We start from the raw sequence: 22,140 nt of genomic DNA, 5'->3' as shown, positions 1-22,140 counted from the left end.
GGCAAACCTATTTTGGAGATGCACCTCGACGTGCGATTCACCGCCGCCTGCGGACCTCCTGACAAAACCACAGGTGGTGGTGAGATGCGTGTTGAGGTGCATTACAGCCCATTACCTTCCCCTATTATGGCTACAGGTAATAGATATTTAACAGGAGCAGACGATCATGTATGTAAAATATAACACATTTTATTAATAGATAATTGGACATTTAATAACCAAGACAAAATAGCAAACCTGTTAGGGAGATGCACCTTACCGTGCGGTTCACCACTGCCTGCGGACCTCCTGACAAAACCACAGGCAGCGGTGAAATGCGTGTTGAGGTGCATTACAGCCCATTACCTTCCCCTATCATGGCTACAGGTAACAGATAATCAAATTGATTACTTATTACACTATATTTATAGCTATTCTCTGTTAGTCTGGTGACAAGCAACATATTTTGTCAGTAATTTCGAGTACCCCTTCCATAGTTTACCTGTGTGACCATAGAGGCAATGCTGACTAATAGTCATTAGTTTAGGGGTATATTCAACCTTATGATGATTAGATTTTCTTCCACCATGTTATTCCACAATGTAGGTCTTTTGAATTTAATATTTTGTGATCTAGAGATATAGATTCATTGACTTATGGTCATCTGCTGTGTGGACCCCATACTGTTATCCTCATATATGGTGGGCTCTTTGGCTATATAGGTATCTTTTCTGTATCTGTGTCCCCCAACGTGTAGTGTTTTTATCTCCCCAATAGGTATGCTGTTTTGTCTTGGTTATTAAATCTCCAATTATCTATTAATAAAATGTTATATTTTACATATAATCGTCTGCTCCTTCATGGTCGCTGTAGGTTCAGGTCCCTCCCTATGTCTGTACACAGCCAGGGGCTGCGTAGGACTAATGGGGTCTCTCCTTATAGTCCCTGGTTGGTTTTTCAAACTGTTTTATGTGAAATGCCAAAGTGTTTCAAAGTAAAACTCACCTGGCTGCAATAGTGCAGCCTATGCTCTGATTCCTGCTGTCCGTGGTTCAGGCAGTCTCAGTCTAATGACAGGTTCTCTTTAGAGGCCCTTATATTCATTACATAACGGTCACCCAAACAATCAATCAGCTGACAGCGATGTCCCCCAACACCTCCATACACAGGAACAGTCGGTGTGCCCGAGAGCGCCTGTGTCCTGCATAAGAGAGCATTGGGCAGCAGCTTATTTCCAGGGAGAACAAAGGAATCGGCAGCAGGCCAGGCCCTTCTCTGCCCGACATTGTTTTTCAGCTGAATTGGGAAGCCCTATACACATTAGACTGTCGATCCGCTGAAATCGGTGGGTTCAGCTGACTTTAGTCTAATGTGTATGGGGGCGTTAGGTTTAGGCTAGTTTCACACTTGCTTTTTTTTGCAGCGCGTTTTTCCCGCAAAAAAACGCATTGAAAAAACGCATACATAAGCATACAACTGCTGCGTTTTTTTCAAGCATTTTTATGAGCATGCATGAAAAAAACGCAGCGTTTTTATGCGTTTGTATGCGTTTTTAGCGCGTTTTTACCGCGTTTGCGTTTTTTTTCCAACATTTTTAGGTGGCCCCTCACACTACCCAAACCATGACTTTACTAACCCTAACCCTAACCCTGACCCTAACCCTAACCCTAACCCTGACCCTAACCCTTAACCAAATCATACTTAACCCTAACCCAAACCCTAAACCCTAACTAACCCTAACCCTAACCCTGACCCTAACCCTGACCCTAACCCTGACCCTAACCCTTAACAAAACCATACTTAACCCTAACCCTGACCCTAACCCTAACCCTGACCCTAACCCTTAACCAAACCATACTTAACCCTAATCCTGACCCTAACCCTGACCCTAACCCTAACCCTGACCCTAACCCTTAACAAAACCATACTAACCCTAATCCTGACCCTAACCCTGACCCTAATCCTTAACAAAACCATACTTAACCCTAATCCTGACCCTAACCCTGACCCTAACCCTTAACAAAACCATACTTAACCCTAATCCTGACCCTAACCATGACCCTAATCCTTAACAAAACCATACTTAACCCTAATCCTGACCCTAACCCTGACCCTAACCCTAACCCTGACCCTAACCCTTAACAAAACCATACTTAACCCTAATCCTGACCCTAACCATGACCCTAATCCTTAACAAAACCATACTTAACCCTAACCCTGACCCAAACCCCAACCCTAACCCTGACCCTGACCATAACCCTAACCCTAAACCCCCTTAACTAACCCTAACTCTAACCCAAACCCCTAAATTCCATGGTTTAAAAAAAAAAACGCATATGCAAAAAAACGCATACATGAGCATGCCAGTGCGCACATATGCGCATCCATAGGCTATAATGGCCATTTTTAGCGCAAAACGTGCGCATATGTGCGCATGCGCTTTTTTGCAGGGCCAAAAAATGCAACATGCTGCGTCTGGAAAATCCCAACGCACACCCCAAAAAAACGCAGCGCATGAAAATCGCATACATGCGCTTACCAGCGCGCAGGTATGCGCACCCATGTTAAATATAGGGGAAAAAACGCATGCGCAGGTGTGCGTTTTTTTCCAGCGCTAAAAAACGCAAATGTGAAACCAGCCTTAGCTATAGAATATTGGGAAAATATAATAATGTAACTCATTTAAAAAAAAAATGCATATCACACTTTAATCCTTTCTCTCTCATGTATAATGATAATACAGAATGTGTACACCTGAGGTTAAAACTGAAAGATTGCACATAGCTACCGCACAGCACAACGGCCCTGCTATGGGTTCATTACGGGATGGCTGTAGACTTCGGGAAAATCAATTTACGACCTTTTATATTTAGATTTACCATTAAACCATATTTACTGTAATATGATAATATACAATGATGCTTATCAATATTCTTTAATATCTTTTTCTCTTCTAGTCTTTTGACATTTGCGGTCGTATTGGAGGATTAAGGAAAGCCCTAAGAGTTCTTTGTCATCCCCAGGTAATGTGTTGTTTAAAGTTGCAGGATTAAATTTAAAGAAGCACTCCCGATATTTTATTTAGCAGCTATGTAAATGCATGTGTAGTGTATTTAATATACTCGCCCATTACTGTATTCCCCCATTTCCAGCGCCGGTCCAGTTCTCATTGACTTACATCGTGACTTCCAGCTCACAATAAAGCTCAGCGTGGGCCGGCAAGGTGGAATAGCCAACACGTAAGTCAGAAGAGGACCCAGAGGCGCTGGAAACCGGAAAAGACGACTGTAGGTCAGTATATTAACTCACACTACACCACAGACACATTTTGATAGGTTTATCCAATAAAAAAAAAATATTGGGTGTGCTTCTTCAAGGGAACTATAACATTTTAAGTTTTGGCCTTGGACATCATTACTCCCCCATTCTGCTGTCTTATCTCCTTATGACTTTTTGATTTACACGGTTTGTAGAAATGTATAAGATCCTGCTACTGGATCAATGCTCTGGTAAAATGTAGGGCATTGGGTCATATGGAATTCCAGTGGAAGATGCCCTAATAAGTCTGTATTATGCTTCAGAGCTGCATTCATTAGTCTGCTGGTTTTTATGGGAAGCAGCAGTTTAACGGCCGGTATAGTTTTAGGCCTGTAGTGCAGTGGCCTCAAATAAAATACATCCTGGGACCACACGGAGTGCTGCCTTATCTGGGGCTAGAAGCCTGCAGAATTGGGATGACGGTTATGATACAAGATCCATAATGCAAAGTTGTTCAATACTTTGTGCAGGTCTCATTTCTGTATTAACATAAACCGTAAAGTGGCACAAAAAATGAAATGACACCATCTTAAAAGCCTCCATAAACTCCATTTTGATTGGGGCATCTGTAATTGTCCAATATGAATTAATAAATGACTCCAAAGTGACATTCAGGCAGCCTAAGTATACGAGTCTGATATCTGTGACTTCTCGTGGCTTCGCTGAATGGCAGAAACCTGTTTTTTGGGTAAAAAGACAAATGTTATTGCAAAACTCTTCATTCAAGAGAAAAACACTGTTCTGCTGTTTCTTACATGGTGGCTCTCCGGGAAGATCACGAGGGATCTGGTAAATGGACCCTTACCAATCAGGAGGTGCTTCCTTTAAGAAATCATTTAGCTACTGAAATTACATTTCCTCTTGCACTTTCTAGATTTAATTAAAGGGGTTTTACTCTCTTTATTAAAATTAAGCTGTGAGAAAGGAAATTACAGAAAGAAAGAAGACTCCCCAAGTCTCTGCTCCAATGCTGCCGCCGTGACAGCCTCTGCCAGACCGGAAGAGATGACATCATGACCACCAGTCCCTTACAGCTGAGGCCAGTGATTCGCTGTACGGTAAAGTATCTGATGGTCAGGACCTAATCTCTTCCGGTCCAGCGGAGATGATTGTAGTGCGGATCCTGAAGGCAAGTATGACTTCTTTGTTTCTTTTATAAGCATCCAATCCCACTGCTTCATTTTAATAAACGCCAAAAAAAAAAAACCCTTAAATGTAAAGGTTCTTGTCATGGTGGTTGCCAGACCTGAAATAACAAGCACTTTACTCTGTCGCCTCATTGGGGGACACAAGACCTTGGGTGTTATGCTTTCCGTCCACTAGGAGGCGACACTATGCTTAATCTGAAAAAGATTTGGCTCTGGCTCCTCCTCCACAGCATACACCCCTGGGCGGCATCCGCCTTACCCCAGTTTTTGCTTAGTGTCGCAAGGAGGCACACCATAAGAAGATTCTTCTTGACACAGATGAAGAAAAGAGGGTCTCTCTGAGACTCCCGGCATGGCTCCCTCCTCGGTCCTCTTTTTAGCGGTACCCGGTTGAGGTAGAGATGGCTCTTCCCCATGTCGCTCCCTCCCCAGCCCTTCGGGCGCATGGTTCGAGGTCGAGAACCCCCCTCCTTCCCCAGGCCCTGGGCCTTTTGGGTTGAGGCTGAGGTGAGGAAGAATTCCTCCTGATGGCGGTGAAGCGCCCTCCCTAACCCCCTCTAGGGATGTTAGGTTGAGACGCCACAGGTAGGAGCTGCGTTCGCAGCGCTAACTTTATTGTAGCCCCAGCACTGCTGTGGTCTGCTATGGGGCCGGGGGCTGTCATATTTGGGCCACAGTATGCAGGGATTTCTGTCCCTGCGGCAGCGTCAGCCCTCTAAAGGGGTAAAAAGACCCTTCACAGGGCTGCGCTGCATATATAGGGGCGTCCGGGCGATATGGCACTCATCCGGGGGGGTTTTGGTTCGTTTTCTGCCCCCCTCCGGACTACCGCGCCGCTCTGGAGCCCTTCCCGGGCAGGATTTTGTACTTTAGACCGCGGCTTCGGCCTAAGCCGAAGCCGCCGCCCTTGTTACCACCCCCGGCCTGCCCCCCTGGATGATGATAATGACGCTGCACAGCGTCATACAGGGGGCGGATCGAGCCAGGAAGGCGCGGTTTTGCCTGGCTGCGCGCCCTTTTTCTGCTCTCCGCCCCTCCTCCCTCCCACCTCTTTACCTCAGGGAAGACAGCAGCGCTGCTATATCACTCAAGAACGCTGCACAGTCTCCAGGGGGCGCAGAACCGAAGTTTTTCTGCTGGCGCCGGATCTAGGAGCACACCGGTGGGGTAAGGCACAGCAGAATATTATCCTGCTGTGGACGCAGACTCCCTATAGGTTCCCTATAGCGCTACTCTGCATAGCCACCCCTGTAAGGTTTTTGGTCAGAATAACCTGCCGGCACTCAGTGCACTATGTCGGTCTCAAAGTCCGAAAGAAGGGAAGGAAAAAAAATACAAAAAAAAAAAAACAGGTTTATCTGCTGTTACGCAGTCTGTTCAGCCTGCAAAGCAAATCTTCCCAGTGGCAACATGCACCGTACTGCTAGAGTTGTTCCCAAAATGCTGGGTCAGTGCCCCAAGAGGCTCCTGTCACTGTTTCAACTCCACTGACATGCCGGTATGGGCCGCATCTATGTCACAGTCCATAGATACGCTGACTTCCACATTGCTTCAGGCTATGCAGGGTCATATCCCAGCTATAAGCGGACAGGCAGTCCCTGGCAATGCTAGTAGTGAACGGCCCCATAGGTCACGTTCAGCTATGTCCTCCCATGGCTCACGGTCGTCCCGCTCTAGGCAGAGACACCGTAATTCTAGGTCTCCTAGACCGTCTAGTTCCAGAGACGGGCGCAGCAGATCTCCACAGAGATCTTCGGGCATGGAAAAGCGGCGGTCCAGATCTCCCTCCAGGCAACGCCACAGCGATGCGCAGGATTCAGAGGGCATCTGTGACTCCGAATCAGAAAAGGAAACATAGGAGTCTCAGGCTCCTTGTCCTCCTAGCAATACAGCGCTAGTTGAGGACATTATCACTTCTATTCATCGGGTGCTGGTTTTATCCGATGCTCCCCAAGAACCCCCAAAACATAAGATCTGTTTTGAGGGGTCCCTGAAGTCCCTAAAGTTTTTTTCTGATCACCCAAGCTTTCAGGACATCCTTGATAAGCATTTTTCGCAGCCTGCCAAAGAATTCGCCAACCGTAAATAAAACCGTAAAAAAGGGCTAGATACACTTTTTTCTCAAAAAGACCAAGAAGTGGACAGATCCACCGGAAATCGATCCCCCTATCTCTAAGCTTGCAGCACAGTCTCTCCTCTCACTGCCAGATAGCTCAACCCTGAAGGATACAGCAGATTGGCAGGTTGAGCGCATGGCTCGTTCAATTTTTGAGGCTGCAGGAGCCTCCCTGGCTCCCGCGTTCACCTCAACGTGGGCAGCCACGGCCATTCTGGAATGGGCCAAAAGTTTGCAGGAGAGCCTCCAAAAGTCTGCTTCCTCAGATGTTCGATCAACTAGTTCAGCTAGCGGTGGTGGCAGATTACATACGCCTTGCAGCTTTTGATTCTGCAAGAGGCGTAGCAGGTATAGCAGCGAATTGTAAGCATCGTTCCTATTCTGCTGTGTTCCGGACTTTGCCCTTACTGTTGCCCTTAAGCCTGGCTTCATTCGGCCATACTGGTTCCTGTGACATCACCGCCTGTTGGTCCCGCCCGCCGGGTTTAAATAGCTTTCCTGGACGTGACTACCTTGCTTGTATATCTCGTCCTGTACCTGATCTGCTAGCTGGGAGTTGCACGCTGTGCTACCTCCTTCCTTCCTTCTGAATCCACCTGGATTACCTGCTGCCTAACCGCCGCCGCCTGGACCTTCTGACGGTGTCTGCCTGAAGGCTCCTTCCAGCCCTGCCTCCACCGCTCACCGCTCCTACAGCACTCACGGTATGCGCTGAAGATCTTGACTGCTGTGTGCGTTTCACCTGAGAGACTTATCCCTGCTACCTTTACACATTCAGTATCAATTACCTAGTGACTTTCTCTGCCACTGCACTGTGCTCGAAGATTCCCCTCCCGCAAGGGAGAGGGCTAAGTGACTGTCCTTGCCTGCATTCTTAAGACTGTGTCTGCTTACATCTACATAGTGCTGGTGTGCAACTTGCTATCTACTGGACTGAGTTCTGCTGCTGTTACCACTGCTGTCATTGTCTGGCTCCGCCAGCACCTGTGCTGTTCTGTGCTGCTTGTTTAATACAAACTACTTTCACGTATACCTGTGTCTGTGACTCTATCATCTAGCCACTGTCTTCATAGAAACCTACTATACATCATTACACGAATGTAATTACAATCAGACGTATCCTCTGGCTGTGAGAATGGGAAGCGGACGCGCCTTCAAACAAGCCTCTTACGGATCTCCCGTACGTCAGTGGGAGATTTTTTTCTGGGAAAAATTAGACAAGATGATTTCCAATGCCACGGGGGGTAAGAGTACCTTTCTTCCCCAACCGCAACCTAAACGTACGTTTAAGCGACGTAACCAGGCTAGGTTCCGGTCTTTTCGGAACTCCTCAGGCTAGGCCGCTTCACGTCCTTCACGGAATTACAACCGTTCCCCCTCACAGGGACAACCAAAGGACAGCACAGAGGACGGACAAGAATTGGCGGTCAACATCAGGCCAGGCAAAGCCCAAAGGAGGGAAATTCCAGAATTTCTCCTCGTCATGACTCACGAAATATGGAAGACACCCCACCTGTAGGCGGTCGACTTTTAATCTTTCAGCAAGTCTGGCTGCCTATTACAGAGGACAGGTGGGTCAAGGAAATAGTGTCTCTCTCTCCTTCAAGCAGGAGTCATAATACGGGTTCCCGAAAATGAGAGATTCCGAGGACTCTACTACAACCTATTCGTGGTTCCCAAAAAGGGAGGCAGCGTTCGGCCAATTCCTGGACCTAACGCAACTCAAGAAGTTTGTAAGAGTTCGGCAGTTTCGCATGGAGTCCCTTCGATCCATCATTGCGGCTATGGAACAGGGAGAATATCTCGCTTCCATAGACATACAAGAGGCATACCTGCACATCCCTATTGCGCCTGCTCATCAAAGATCTCTCAGGTTCACAATAGGGCAGAATCAGTACCAGTTCGTGGCTTTGCCTTTCGGATTAGCTACGGCTCCCAGAACATTCACCAAGGTTATGGCATCCACCATGGATGTCCTACACCCCAGAGGCATAGTGGTCCTCCCATGTCTGGATGATCTACTCATCAAGGCACCTACTGTCAAAGACTGCGAAGACAGCGCCTCCATCACGATCAACACACTAACTCGTCTAGGCTGGCTAGTCAACTTTAAGAAGTCGTCAACTACTCCCGAGTCAGTCACTGATCTTCCTAGGGATCCTATTCGATATCTCCAGGGGTCTGGTACACCTTCCCAAGGACAAGGTACAAGCTATCCGCGGTGCAGTTCGCATGTTAGTCCACATACCTTGCCAATCTCTTCAGTTTGCCAGGAGACTCCTTAGCAGGATAGCAGCAGCAATGGAGGTGGTACCATTTGCCCAGTTCCACCTCAGACCTCTTCAACTAGCCATTCTCAGATCCTGGGACAGGAACCCTTTCTCCCTCGAAAGGGAGTTCCGACTGACGGAGTCAACCAGGAAATCACTGTACTGGTGGCTCAAACCACCCGTAATGGCCAAAGGAAAATTCTTTCTTCTCAGTCGATGGAAAGTCCTGACCACCGATGCGAGTCTAACAGGATGGGGTGCAGTGCACCTACTTCACAGGGCACTTGGTCTCCAATAGAAGCGACCATGCCCATCAACATTCTGGAGATACGAGCTATCTTCCTGGCGCTAAAAGTTTTTTGCCATCTGCTGAAGGCCTCTCACATCAGAGTGCAGTCGAACAATACCACGGCAGTGGCATATGTGAACCACCAAGGTGGGACTCGCAGTGCCCAGGCAATGAGAGATGTGGCACGTCTCCTTCGCTGGGCAGAACACAAATCCGTACTCTCAGTGGTCCACAGTCCGGGTGTGGACAACTGGGAAGCCGTCTACCTCATCAGACAGGAAATGGACTCGGGGGAGTGGTCTCTCCATCCCAAAATCTTTCGTCGGATCTGTTATCGCTGGGGGACTCCGGACGTGGACCTAATCGCATCTCATCTCAATGCCAAGGTCTCCATTTTCATGGCAAGGACACGCGGTCCGAGGTTGCTCGGGGCGGAGGCCCTGGTTCAGGACTGGACTCAGTTCCAGCTTCTGTACATTTTCCCACCTCTTCCCCTGATGGCCAGAGTCATGAGGAAGATCAAACAGGAAGGAGTTCAGACCATCCTAATTGCGCCGGACTGGCCCAGACGTACATGGTACGCCGACATCCTTCAGCATTACAGCAGACACCCCTTGGCGTCTTCCAGACCGTCCCGATCCCCTGTCTCACGGCCTGTTCTACCACCAGAATTAGGGACTCTCAATTTGACGGCGTGGTCCTTGAAACCTGGGTTTTAACCCAGGCAGGGTTTGCTCCAGACGTCATTAGAACCATGATCAGGGCACGGAAACCAGCTTCCGCCAAAGTTTATTATCGTACCTGGAAAACGTATTTTACTTGGTGCGACTCTCGCGGGCGAATTCCGTTCCCTTACTCTCTTCCGAAAGTTCGTGGTTTCCTTCAATCAGGTCTGGACGCCGGCCTATCCTTAGGATCGCTTAAGGGTCAGGTGTCAGCGCTTTCAGTGCTCTTTTAGAAGCGTATTGCTAACAAACCACAAGTCAGGACGTTTCTTCAGGGAGTCTCCAGATTGGTCCCTCCTTACAGACGTCCACTGGATACGTGGGACCTTAATTTGGTCCTAACTGCTCTACAGGCACCTCCTTTTTCAACCTCTTAAGGCAGTTCCACTTCGAGTTTTATCACAAAAGGTGGTCTTCTTCGTGGCAATCACCTCGCTACGCAGGGTGTCTGAGCTGTCAGCGCTCTCCTGCAAACAGCTTTTTCCTATTCTTCCACCAGGACAAGGTGATTCTCCGTACAGTTCCATCCTTCCTTCCAAAGGTTGTGTCTGATTTCCACCTCAATGAGGGCATCTCATTACCGACCCTTTGCCCGGCTCCGGTTCATAGAGTGGAGAGGGCCCTGCTTACGCTTGACCTTGCCAGGGCATTGCGTATGTGTGTGTCTAGGACTCCACCCTTCTGGAAGTCTGATTCCTTTTTTTCCTTATTCCAGAAGGCATTCGCAGGGGTTTACCGGCTTCAAAAGCTACCCTTGCCAGGTGGATCAGGTCCACCATCCATGACGCCTACCGCCTAAACAATTCTCCTATTCCGGCCGGTATCACGGCACATTCCACACGGGCGGTAGGAGCCTCCTGGGCCATTCGACGCCAGGCTTCAGCACAACACGTGTGTAAAGCGGCCACTTGGACTAGCTTACACACGTTTACGAAACAATACAGTGTGCATACTCAGTCCTCAGTGGAAGCGAGTCTGGGTAGACGGGTACTGCAGGCGGCAGTGTCCCAAGTCTAGGGACCTGTCAGCACAATATTCGTCCATTGCTTCCCACCCAGGGACTGCTTTGGGACGTCCCAAGGTCTTGTGTCCCCCAATGAGGCGACAGAGTAAAGGAGATTTTTGTGTACTCACCGTAAAATCTCTTTCTCTTAGCCTCTAATTGGGGGACACAGCTCCCACCCTGTTGCCCTTGCGGGCTGTTATTATGTTGGGTACTCATATTGTTCCTTGAGCTGTACATAGTAGCCTTTGTTTATAGGCTTGGTTATGTTGGATTTGTTATCTCCTCCTACTGCTTGGGTACAAAAACTGAGGTAAGGCGGATGCCGCCCAGGGGTGTATGCTGTGGAGGAGGAACCAGAGCCAAATCTTTTTCAGATTAAGCATAGTGTCGCCTCCTAGTGGACGGAAAGCATAACACCCAAGGTCTTGTGTCCCCCAATTAGAGGCTAAGAGAAAGAGATTTTACGGTGAGTACACAAAAATCTCCTTTTCACCTACTGTGTCCCCCCCCATTTCCTTGTAGATTGTAAGCTTTCGAGCAGGGACCTCACTCCTAATGTCACTGTTTAAATTGTCTTAACTTGCATTGAATTTATCGTCTGTATATGTCCCCGCTTAATTGTAAAGTGCTACGGAATATGTTGGCGCTATATAAATAAAAATTATTATTATTGCCTTCATGTTTAATTCCGCTGGCCTCTCCCAACACCTGCTGTATTTCTTCAGTCACAAGTGACTGATCATCTATTGTAATTTTATCACCTGAATCAGAACTTCCCTCCTACAGTCATTGCCTTCCTAGTTCCCAAACTTTGCGCTCAATGCCACATTCCCTGACACACTGTGCCTGAGTTTGGGAATTAGAGTGTTCATTCTAAATTACAATTTCTTCTGAATAATAATGGACATTTATTCTCTACAATATTCCTTCATCTTATCGAGTGATTCCATGTGCCACAGATTGAACTAGCTTATATTGTAGCATTTAGGTCACATTTCCTTGCCAGCTATAGAAGGTGTTATCTCACATTTTAACACGGATTACTGGGTGGAGCTGTGACCTACAGTTTGTCATTTTGTACATTTGCATTTTAAAAGAAGGGAGTAGTTAGCGTTTGACACTAATTCGATATTTCCGTCACCTCTCCCAGTTTTGCTGTACTGAGAAATATTCATTTAATATTTATGCCTGAAAAAAGAGACGTCTATAAATGCAAGTCGTTCAGATATGTTAGCATTATTGTGTCACAAGGTATCCATAACATATTGTACAACATGCATCATTACATTGGTTCAAAAAAGAGTCGGGTCCAATAAGGTCAACCTTTCTCCACCAGTTCTACAGTCTCTATCGCTAGATTATTTATAACCCACAATGGTGCTATATAAACAAATAAGAATAATAATGCCATTTTTGCCTAGAAAAGCACCCAGACTCTATAAATGCCATTATTGTGTCTGCCATTATTACCCCTTGTGGTAGGGCATTCCACAGTCTGACTGCTCTAACTGTAAAGAACCTGTGGCGTCTGCCTGCGGTCTGGACTGCAGCCAGACAGCACCCCGAGAAACACTGATACCCTTTACCCCTATACAGGGATCTGGATTTATAGCAGAGCCCAGGAGGCGCTGTCTGAATAGGAGCAATGACCAGAGCAGGACGGTCGCCAGAAAGGTGTTCCAATACAGGACACAGAGGCAATGATATCCGAGACTAAACCAGTCAGGCAGAAATGGTATAAAAACAGTAGACAGTAGCAGAGTCAGATTCCAGGCCGAAGCCAGAGTCATAAACCAGGAGGGCAGCAGAGGTACAGAATCGTTAGGCAAAAGCAGAGTCAGAATCCAGGCCAAAGTAAGAGTCATAAACCAGGAGGGCAGCAGAGGTACAGAATCGTTAGGCAAAAGCAGAGTCAGAATCCAGGCCAAAGTAAGAGTCATAAACCAGGAGGGTAGCAGAGGTACAAAGTCGTTAGGCAGAAGCAGAGTCAGAAGTCCAGGCAAAAGTCAGAGTCAGTCAAACAGCAATTCACACAGTAACACACAGGGGAACCAAGAATATATCCGGCGGCCTGCAAGAGCAGTCCCAAGGTATTTGAGGGATCAGGTCATCCCTTACAGGCCCGTGGCCTGATGATGTCATCCGGACCGCCCCCAGGACCAGGCTGGATGGTAATGCACCAGCCCCTTCATGACTGACCGAGGAGCGAAGCCTGCGTCCAGCGGACGCCTGCGCAGGAGCCTCATGGCTATCGCCGCCATCACTCGGGGTTGAAGCACAACGCCTCCCAGAGACCAAGGCCGAGACTGCAGGCCACGGGTCAGACGGTGATAGGACAGTCCGGGGCCTCCTAGTGGTCGAGGCTGGGACAGCAGGCCCTGAGTCTGACGGTGATGTGATAGTCCGGCGCCTCCTACTGGCCGAGGCTGGGACAGCAGGCCCTGAGTCTGACGGTGATGTGATAGTCCGGCACCTCCTACTGGCCGAGGCCGGGACAGCAGGCCCTGAGTCTGGCGGTGCCGTGACAGAACCCTTTCCTAATTAGCTTATGGTATCACCTTTCTTCCACCCGTAATGAGTGCCTGCTCGTCCTCCAGTATGGTCTTTGGAAGGAATAAGTCATGTGCCGGTCCTTTGTACTGGCCACACATATATTTATACATGTAAATGAGATCTCCTATGAGGCGTCTTTATTCTGAGCTAAACAGACCCAACTTTTCCAACCTCTCATTATAGGAGAGGCCCTCCATCCCTTGTAATAATCTAGCTGCCCGCCTTTGACCTGGCTGCAACTTCCCAATATTCTTTCAGGATGTGGAGCTTAAAACTGCATCCCATATTCTAGATATGGCTTTAAAGAGGACCTGTCACCAGACAAAACTCCATTAACCTATAGAGATGGGGTTAATCTGCAGATTAATAGCGTTATTAACCTGCCCAGCGCCCACACTTAGCTGAAAGCTGTTAGGTGAAAACTAACTTTATTCTCCCCCCGACATCGTTCGGGTTTCAGTCACGGGGGTGGCGTTGGCACAGGTTCAGTCACCGCACTGAGTATACAAAGCGGCTGTAACCAGATTGCCGGTGTTGACTGACAGCCGGCCCTCATGCAGAGCCGCTGTGGGCATGGTTACAGCTCCTGCTCTGTATTCTCAGAAAGGTTACTGAACCCAAACCGGCACCGCCTCCGTGTCTGACACCAGAACGCTGCCGAGGGAAATAGTTAATTTTCTCCCTAGAGCCTTTGGCTAACTGCGGGCACCAGGCAAGTTAGTGATGCTATTAACCTGTAGATTAAGCTCATCTCTGCGGGTTAATAGCATTTTTTTCTGGTGACCGCTTCCTTTTAAAAGTTATTTTATATAGGGGTAATAATATATTAGGATCACAGCATTCATCTCTCTTTTTAGGCACCCTAAAATCTTGTTTGCTTTTGCAGCTGCTGCCGGACATTGAGTACTGCTGCTCAGCTTACTTGTAACCAGAATACCCAAGTCCTTCTCCTGTTCTGTAGTCCCGAGTACACTCCCATTGATTGTATTTGCAGCAATACGATTGATCCGGTAGTGGTGCATTACTCTCCATTTATCAACACAAAACCTCATCTACCACGTGTTTGCCCATTCAGACATCTTATCCAGAACATTTTGTAATATTATATTGATAATCTCAGTCTTTTTCCCATCCAGAAGGAGAAGGGATTAATAATGAAATTATAAGGAATTGGTCTAACACATACTTGTGGCTTATGGACTTTCCTGCATACCCATGCCACCTCCAACTGCAGTGAAAAAGCCAAATGGGCTTTGTCTATTGGTTCTTATCACTGGAGGGGGTCCTGCCATTCAGCTTCCCACCAATCATGACCTTTAACAATCAGGAACACTAAAAGATCACATAAATTGAATCTTATCCAATAACAGTAGAAACAATGGAATTTGTCATTAAACTTTGCACTTAACAGAGGAGGGGAAACAGAGGAGGTATAGGAAAGGAAACCAAATGTGAGAGGATAAGGAAATACACGCAAACCAACTGCACGCAAGAATCTTAAAAAAAAACTCTCCATCTGCCTACTCCAAACACTGAATTTTCTCCTTCACCACCAAACCAGGAAGTAGAAATATCACTGGCAACTCCCAAGTTCCAGTGGGGAGCATATATACTTGAGAGGAGTGGCCAACACTGAACAGCTGAGACAATTCAGGATGGAGGGCTCCAGGAGATCAACTGAACTGATTAACCCTTGTCATGACAGCAAGGAAACCTGCACAGTTTAATAGGATAGTGAAGCAGTTCTAATGCGTGCAGAAGTTGTTGTAACCAGACGTTGCGATCGTCTGACTCCACTCTGTCGTGGTATTCCCGTGACACAGGGTCTATTCATTCTTATGTTATCCAATTATTTAACTTTTATATATGGGTCAGAACTAGGCATTTAGCTTGTTTCCTTTGATTTCATACTAAATTGTATAGGTTCTCTTTCTCATATCATAAAAATGTTGGGGTTAAGGCAATATTGTGTGAATTAAATGTGGCTAAAAGCTATTGTCGCAAGAACTCTGGCTTATACGGATGCGTCCTTCATTGCCTCAGTATAGCCAAAGATGTATTGTGCAAGATACAAAGACAAGCATAGTAGGTGCTTTCCTAAAGCTGTGTAAATGATTATCCTTCGTATTAGGCATTGCTGACTTGCCATATGTTAGCATGTGTCCAGGTCAATAATGTCCAGTGTGTAGTGAAATAACAGGAATATTACAGAGAAGGCTCATTTCACAGTAAGCATATTTGCTAATGACAATGTATTGATTGAACGTTCATTAATGTTTGTCTGTGTTTTCACCAATCTCTCTTTACAGAAGTATGGTGTCCGTGCCAGCAGCCAGCAATGCAGCGAAGCCGGGGACGTATGCGCCATTTGTCAGGCAGATTTCAAGGATCCCATTATCCTAATATGCCAGGTAACAATCCTAGTTATTCATCACCATTGGTGTATGGCCACCACTGCCTTGAAACACTGCCAGCTAAATGTTTATTCCCTAATCCCTTCCAAATATGTAATGTTAGAGCATTGATATATTTGCTCAACATTCTTCTCCAGTTTCTTGCTGAGCACCAGTCCTACTCTGTATCACGTGGTTGCTCATCAGCTTTAACTCCCCACTCGGGGTGCTGCAGTGCTGCTTTCCAATTTTGAGCCTGTGAGACACAGAACATGGCTACATAGACTTACTGTGACGCTAGTCACTACTCACGGATTTAACGTGAGGCAGGATCGTCAAAGGGTCCGGAGTCAGTACCCAGAGGGCTCGTAATAAACAGAGGGTTGAAACAAAAGTGTAGTTAGGCAACAGTCCGAGCTCAGAGAATCAGGAAGGTAGCAGATCAAAACAAAGGGGTAAGTCAGACGGATGGTCAAAAAGGCAAATCCCAAGTTGGTAACGGAGATCAGGACATAACTAAGAGTACAGAGAAAACACACACCTCTTGAGCAAAACTAAAATTATCAAAGGTCTTACAATTCACAGAGTGCTAAATAGTCCTGTGTTCACCCTGAATGGATGACACCTGCAGGAGATCCCACAGACCCAGCCAGATGGGACAGCTGAGCTGTCGATCCAATATTAACACCTCTGCCTCAGACTGTAGAGCTGACAGCTCAGCCTGCCCTCAATCCCATAGGGCCGCAGAACTGTCATTCTCAGCATCCCTAGGACACTGTTAGTGGTGAAATCTTGACACTTACACTGAGAAAACGACCTCCAGCCCACACACAAACTCCTGTGTGCCAGTTAGTCTGATTTTAGGTTACATTCTTCAGTAATAGGGAATAAAATTCAGCTGTGAGTGCTTCTTTAAGGTGGTCATACACTAGTCATTTCACATGTCATTTTCTAAACATCTTGTCATTGGCAGTTGGTCTCTGATAGTTCATCTTTCTGTACAATGATTTCATAAGTTAAAATAACAAATCACTGATTTCTTCCTTTGATCTGTGGCCTGGGACAAGCTAGTTTTATTTGGCTACACATTATATAATTTGGCATGCCAACACCTATACCCTACAGTGATCAGAAAGACCCAACACTGCAGGTTACCTTTTCTATAGATAGCTCACTATGGTCAAAATTTGTCATGCTTCTCCATTCTCCATGCCTACTGTCCAGTCTGGCGACTTTTACTTCACCTTCTGTAGCTCTTTATAACTATACATTGGGTACGGAAAGTATTCAGACCCCTTTAAATTTTTCACTCTTTGTTTCATTGCAGCCATTTGGTAAATTCAAAAAAGTTCTTTTTTCCTCATTAATGTATACTCTGCACCCCATCTTGACTGAAAAAACCCCCAGAAATGTAGAAATTTTTGCAAATTTATTAAAAAAAAGAAAAACTGAAATCACATGGTCATAAGTATTCTGACCCTTTGCTCAGTATTGAGTAGAAGCACCCTTTTGAGCTAGTACAGCCATGAGTCTTCTTGGGAATGATGCAAGTTTTTCACACCTGGATTTGGGGATTCTCTGCCATTCTTCCTTGCAGATCCTCTCCAGTTCCTTCAGGTTGGATGGTGAACGTTGGTGGACAGCCATTTTCAGGTCTCTCCAGAGATGCTCAATTAGATTTAGGTCAGGGCTCTGGCTGGACTAGTCAAAAATGGTCACAGAGTTGTTCTGAAGCCACTCCTTTGTTATTTTAACTGTGTGCTTAGGGTCATTGTCTTGTTGGAAGGTGAACCTTCGGCCAAGTCTGAGGTCCAGAGCACCCTGCGAGAGGTTTTCATCTAGGATATCTCTGTACTTGGCCGCATTCATGTTTCCTTCAATTGTAACCAGTCGTTCTGTCCCTGCAGCCGAAAAACACCCCCATAGCATGATGCTGCCACCACCATGTTTCACTGTTGGGATTGTATTGGGCAGGTGATGAGCAGTGCCTGGTTTTCTCCACACATACTGCTTAGAATGATCACCAAAAAGTTCTATCTTAGTCTCATGAGACCAGAGAATCTTATTTCTCATAGTCTGGGAGTCCATCATGTGTTTTTTAGCAAACTCTATACGGGCTTTCATGTCTGGCACTGCGGAGAGGCTTCGTCGGGTCACTCTGCCATAAAGGCCCTACTGCATCTGTGGAGCTCAGCCACAGTGATCTTGGGGTTCTTCTTTACGTCTCTCCCCAAGGCTCTTCTCCCACAATTGCTCAGTTTTTGAATTTACCAAATGACTGCAATGAAACAGAGTGAAAAATGTAAAGGGGTATGAATACTTTCTGTATCCACTGTTTGTTATAACTATAATTCTCTGCGTTGCTAAAGTAATTTTATGTTTATAGAGACTTAGTAAAGTATGATATCATGTAGTAGGTCCTAAATGCAATATATACTATTAATTATTTATTTATGTTTAATCGTTGTGTTATTTTGCTTCTTTTCCCTAATTTTACTGTCTATACTCTTAATTATTTTAACATTTCGGGTTTTGTTTTTCTGCTTTCTACCTCTCAGCATGTGTTTTGTGAAGAGTGCTTGTGTCTTTGGTTTGACAGAGAGAGAACTTGTCCCCTCTGCCGTTCTGTAGCTGTGGAAACTCTGCGCATGTGGAAAGACGGCTCCACATCTGCCCACTTCCAGGTGTACTGACATAGACGAGTGGAGCAAGTTACTTCTTATCACTACCAGTGTTGACCAAACATCATCATCCAAACACCTTGCGTGATTCTAAATTTATCTTGCAGTGCCTCTTGGGTTTCTATACACACCTCTATTTCTATTCCAATGAAAAACATAGAGGTGCCATGTGTAGATGATGCTTAAGAAGATTCAAGTGTTAATGATTAGAAAAGGATTAAAATCTTGAAAATCTTAAAAGAATGTTTATATACAGTTGTGCTCAAAAGTTTACATACCCCGGCAGAATTTTTGTTTTCTTGGCCTTTTTTTAGAGAACAACACCAGGCCAAATCGACCTGTCTTTGGCTACAGCAGAACAAAGTGAAGGTTCTGGAGTGGCCATCTCAGTCTCCGGACCTCAATATCATTGAGCCACTCTGGGGAGATCTCAAGCGCGCAGTTCATACTAGACAGCCCAGGAATTAACAGGAACTGGAGGCTTTTTGCCAAGAAGATTTTGCAGCTTTACCATCTGAGAAAATAAAGAACCTCATCCACAACTACCACAATAGACTTCAAGCTGTCATTGATGTTAGAGGGGGAAATACACCGTATTAGGAAATGGGGTATGTAAACTTTTGATCACGGTCATTTGGATGTTTTGGGTTGTCATTAAGATTTAAAAAGAGAAAACTCAGTAGTTTGACAATAAATGGCTTCACCCAACCACTAACCATGAGTGGAGAAAAAGTTTTGACGTTATCATTCATATTCTCTGAAAGAAGGCCAAGAAAGCAAAAATTCTGCTGGGGTATGTAAACTTTTGAGTACAACTGTATACATTCCCTGTTTAAAAATTACATCTGTGTGTTTTATCCTGTCACGTGCACATCATTTTACTCCTGAACTATTTTTCTGCTAGCAAAATTGAGTATGAATAAGATCCATGCAAACTGAGACTAAAACATTTACTATATTGAAGAAAACAACTGAGTAAATTGAGGAAAGTGATCACTGTCAAAATCCAGGCTCTCAAATAAAAATATTTAAGAAGCCAAAATGTATGAGTATGAATTTGTGAAGACGCTTAGATATACCCATATGTTTAAAGGTAAAAAAAAAAAATTACGGAGAACAAGATGAGTTTACCATATACCATGAAAATATTTATTATGATTCAATCCTTCAATTACATGAATAGTAAAATTTATAATAAAATATTTTATAAATCAATTTAATATGTATGGATACACATGATCCACAAGACTACAAGTCACACGCTACAAGCATTATAGCAGTATAGAGCACTTGCATTTGCCATTTCATCAAGCCAGCGGTGGCTGAAAAGAGTCAATGTAAAAAACAGCTAATATAATCAATATAAGGTGGCCACACTAGCCGACCAAGTAACTACAAGCTGCAACAGTGCAGTAGCTTCCCCTCCCTTCTCTTCTTGTCAGGTGTATTTACCCATCACCTGTCTTTAGTTTTTCCTTCCTAAGAACTGTAGTTGAGCTCAGTATAAAGTCTGCGTCCCTCTCTAGCTATGGAGGAGACACAGTGGACCTAACCGATCAAAACTTCTGAAATGTCGCAATAGCACTTTTAAAAAGTATCTACACTTTCACAAACTTTTGAAAGGGTATTTTGGCTATGAAAACTTTAAGTGTTCCAGCTCCTTCAATAAAAGCCAATATGCATTCAATACACATTAACCCCTTTAACGACCAGAGGTATTTTTGGTTTTGCAGCTTCATTTTTTGCTCCCCTTCTTCCCAGAGCCATAACTTTTTTATTTTTTGGTCAAAATGGCCAGGTGAGGGCTTGTTTTTTTGCATGACGAGTTGTACTTTACTTTCAAACGACAAGTTTTACCATGTCTTGTACTCGAAAAAGGGAGAAAAATGCCAAGTGCGGTGAAATTGCAAAAAAAAAAGTGCAATCCCACACTTGTTTTATGGGTGTTTTTTTTTTCAGCATGCTCACTAAATACTAAAACTAACCTGACATTATGATTCTCAAGGTCATTTCGAGTTCATAGACACCAAACATGTCTAGGTTCTTTGTTTTTTTTATAAGTGGTCAAAAAATTCCAAAGTTTGTTAAAAAAAAAATGCGCCATTTTCCGAGACCCATAGCGCCTTCATTTTTCGTGATATCGAGTTGGGTAAGGACTTATTTTTTGAGTGCCGAGCTGATGTTTTTAATTATACTATTTTGGTGCAGATATGATCTTTTGATAGCTCGTTACTGCATTTTAATGCAATGTTGCGGCAGCCAAAAAAAAGTAATTCTGGCATTTTGAATTTTTTTCTCATTACGCCGTTTAGCGATCAGGTTAATTCATTTTTTATATTGATTGGGCGATTCTGAACACGGCGATACCAAATATGTGTGAACAAACATATGAACAAACTTTTTTTTTTTCTATATAATGCAGTCTTCGCAGCTTGTACATTTTCACACTTAGGAGGTGCTGGTAAGGTTTTTCTGTATATTTAACTATTGGATGTTGGCTGCCTCCAGTCTGAATCTGAACTCCTCCCATTAACCTGCAGGTGGCCGTAATCAGTTCTACCTGCCCAGAAATTGTAGACTCAAAACCTGGGAGAGACATGTTTGTTCATTTAACTGTAGGTTAATAACCCAATAGTGGCAATGTACAATAGAACAAGGACCCATCAGAGGGAGGTCACCTTGCCGTGGTTAATGGACATACAAGAATTGGTAAATTTATAGACTAAGAACCTTCATTTTTGTAAGTACATCATTTTTCAGTGTTTTCACATTGCCAAAACTTATACATAGTGCTGCTGTGCCTTTTTTTATAATTACCGGTATATAATGCAGTCTTCGCAGCTTGCACATGTTCACACTTTGGAAGTGCCAGTCAAGTTTTTCTACACATTAAAATGTGTTGAAAGCCCGAGAACCGCACTCAACCAGAGGTGGTACAGCAACGCGTTTCGATGGCCGAGCGATTTATTGAATACATTTTGGATTTTCTTGAAAGAGCTGGAACACTTCAAGTTTTTATTGCTAACCACGTAGACAGAGTTGTGTGTCCTGCTGTGGCTGTCAGTGAACTGGCTTTATTTTCCTTGCGTATCTTGGCTCTGCCAACTTCCGATAAAAGCGGGCTGGTAGCTATTTGCTGGCTTGCGTTTGAGCGTTAGGTATTGTGCAATTGTACTATAATACCTGTGGAAATACTGGAGAGCACAAGAAGCGCAAAATAGGTTCTTAACTGGAAACCAGAATACTGAGTGCCTGTACTTGGTTTTCTGTGCTGACAAATTACCATCTCTTAGGCTACTTTCAGACTTGCATTATGAGGCGCAGCGCAGGGCCGCTGCTAAGCCCCGACGTGCGCCAAACGCAACATGTTGCATTTTTGTGCGCTCAGCGCAGCGCCAAATAGGCGCATGCGCCGGCAAAAGCAGACCAGTGCACGGCCAGCGTACCCAACGCTAAATATAGGGTACGCCGGATGCATGCAGCGTCATGCGCCCATAGGAGGAGCTGACCGCAGGAGGCGCGGCCGGGGGCGGAGCTTAGCAGCGGCCCTGCACTGCGCCTCATAACGCAAGTCTGAAAGTAGCCTTACAGATGTGAAATAGGATTGTGAACAATAGGTCTCTACCCTACCGATAGAATGTGATACAGGATGCCAGAATATG

The 22,140-nt window shown here is 45.3% G+C and overlaps 1 protein-coding gene across 3 annotated transcripts in view; it reads left to right on the top strand.

Annotated features, from left to right (window-relative positions):
* RNFT2 (ring finger protein, transmembrane 2) overlaps window positions 1–19,520 on the top strand; it is a 167,791-nt gene extending 148,271 nt beyond the window's left edge. For all 3 annotated transcript variants that reach the window (XM_073561582.1, XM_073561704.1, XM_073561650.1), the window contains exons 8-10: window positions 2,937–3,002; window positions 15,714–15,815; window positions 18,356–19,520. In XM_073561582.1, coding sequence (XP_073417683.1) covers window positions 2,937–3,002; window positions 15,714–15,815; window positions 18,356–18,490 — 303 coding nt within the window. In that variant the 3' untranslated portion in view covers window positions 18,491–19,520. The remainder of the gene's footprint in view (window positions 1–2,936; window positions 3,003–15,713; window positions 15,816–18,355) is intronic.
* The last annotated feature ends 2,620 nt before the right edge of the window (window positions 19,521–22,140 follow it).

The sequence above is a fragment of the Dendrobates tinctorius genome, unplaced genomic scaffold, assembly GCF_039654945.1.
Source record: "Dendrobates tinctorius isolate UK_male_01 unplaced genomic scaffold, ASM3965494v1 ptg000003l, whole genome shotgun sequence".
In the NCBI taxonomy this organism is placed as follows: domain Eukaryota; kingdom Metazoa; phylum Chordata; class Amphibia; order Anura; family Dendrobatidae; genus Dendrobates; species Dendrobates tinctorius.
The sequence above is the reverse complement of the archived record's forward strand: the minus strand, read 5'-3'. Positions and strand labels throughout refer to the sequence as shown.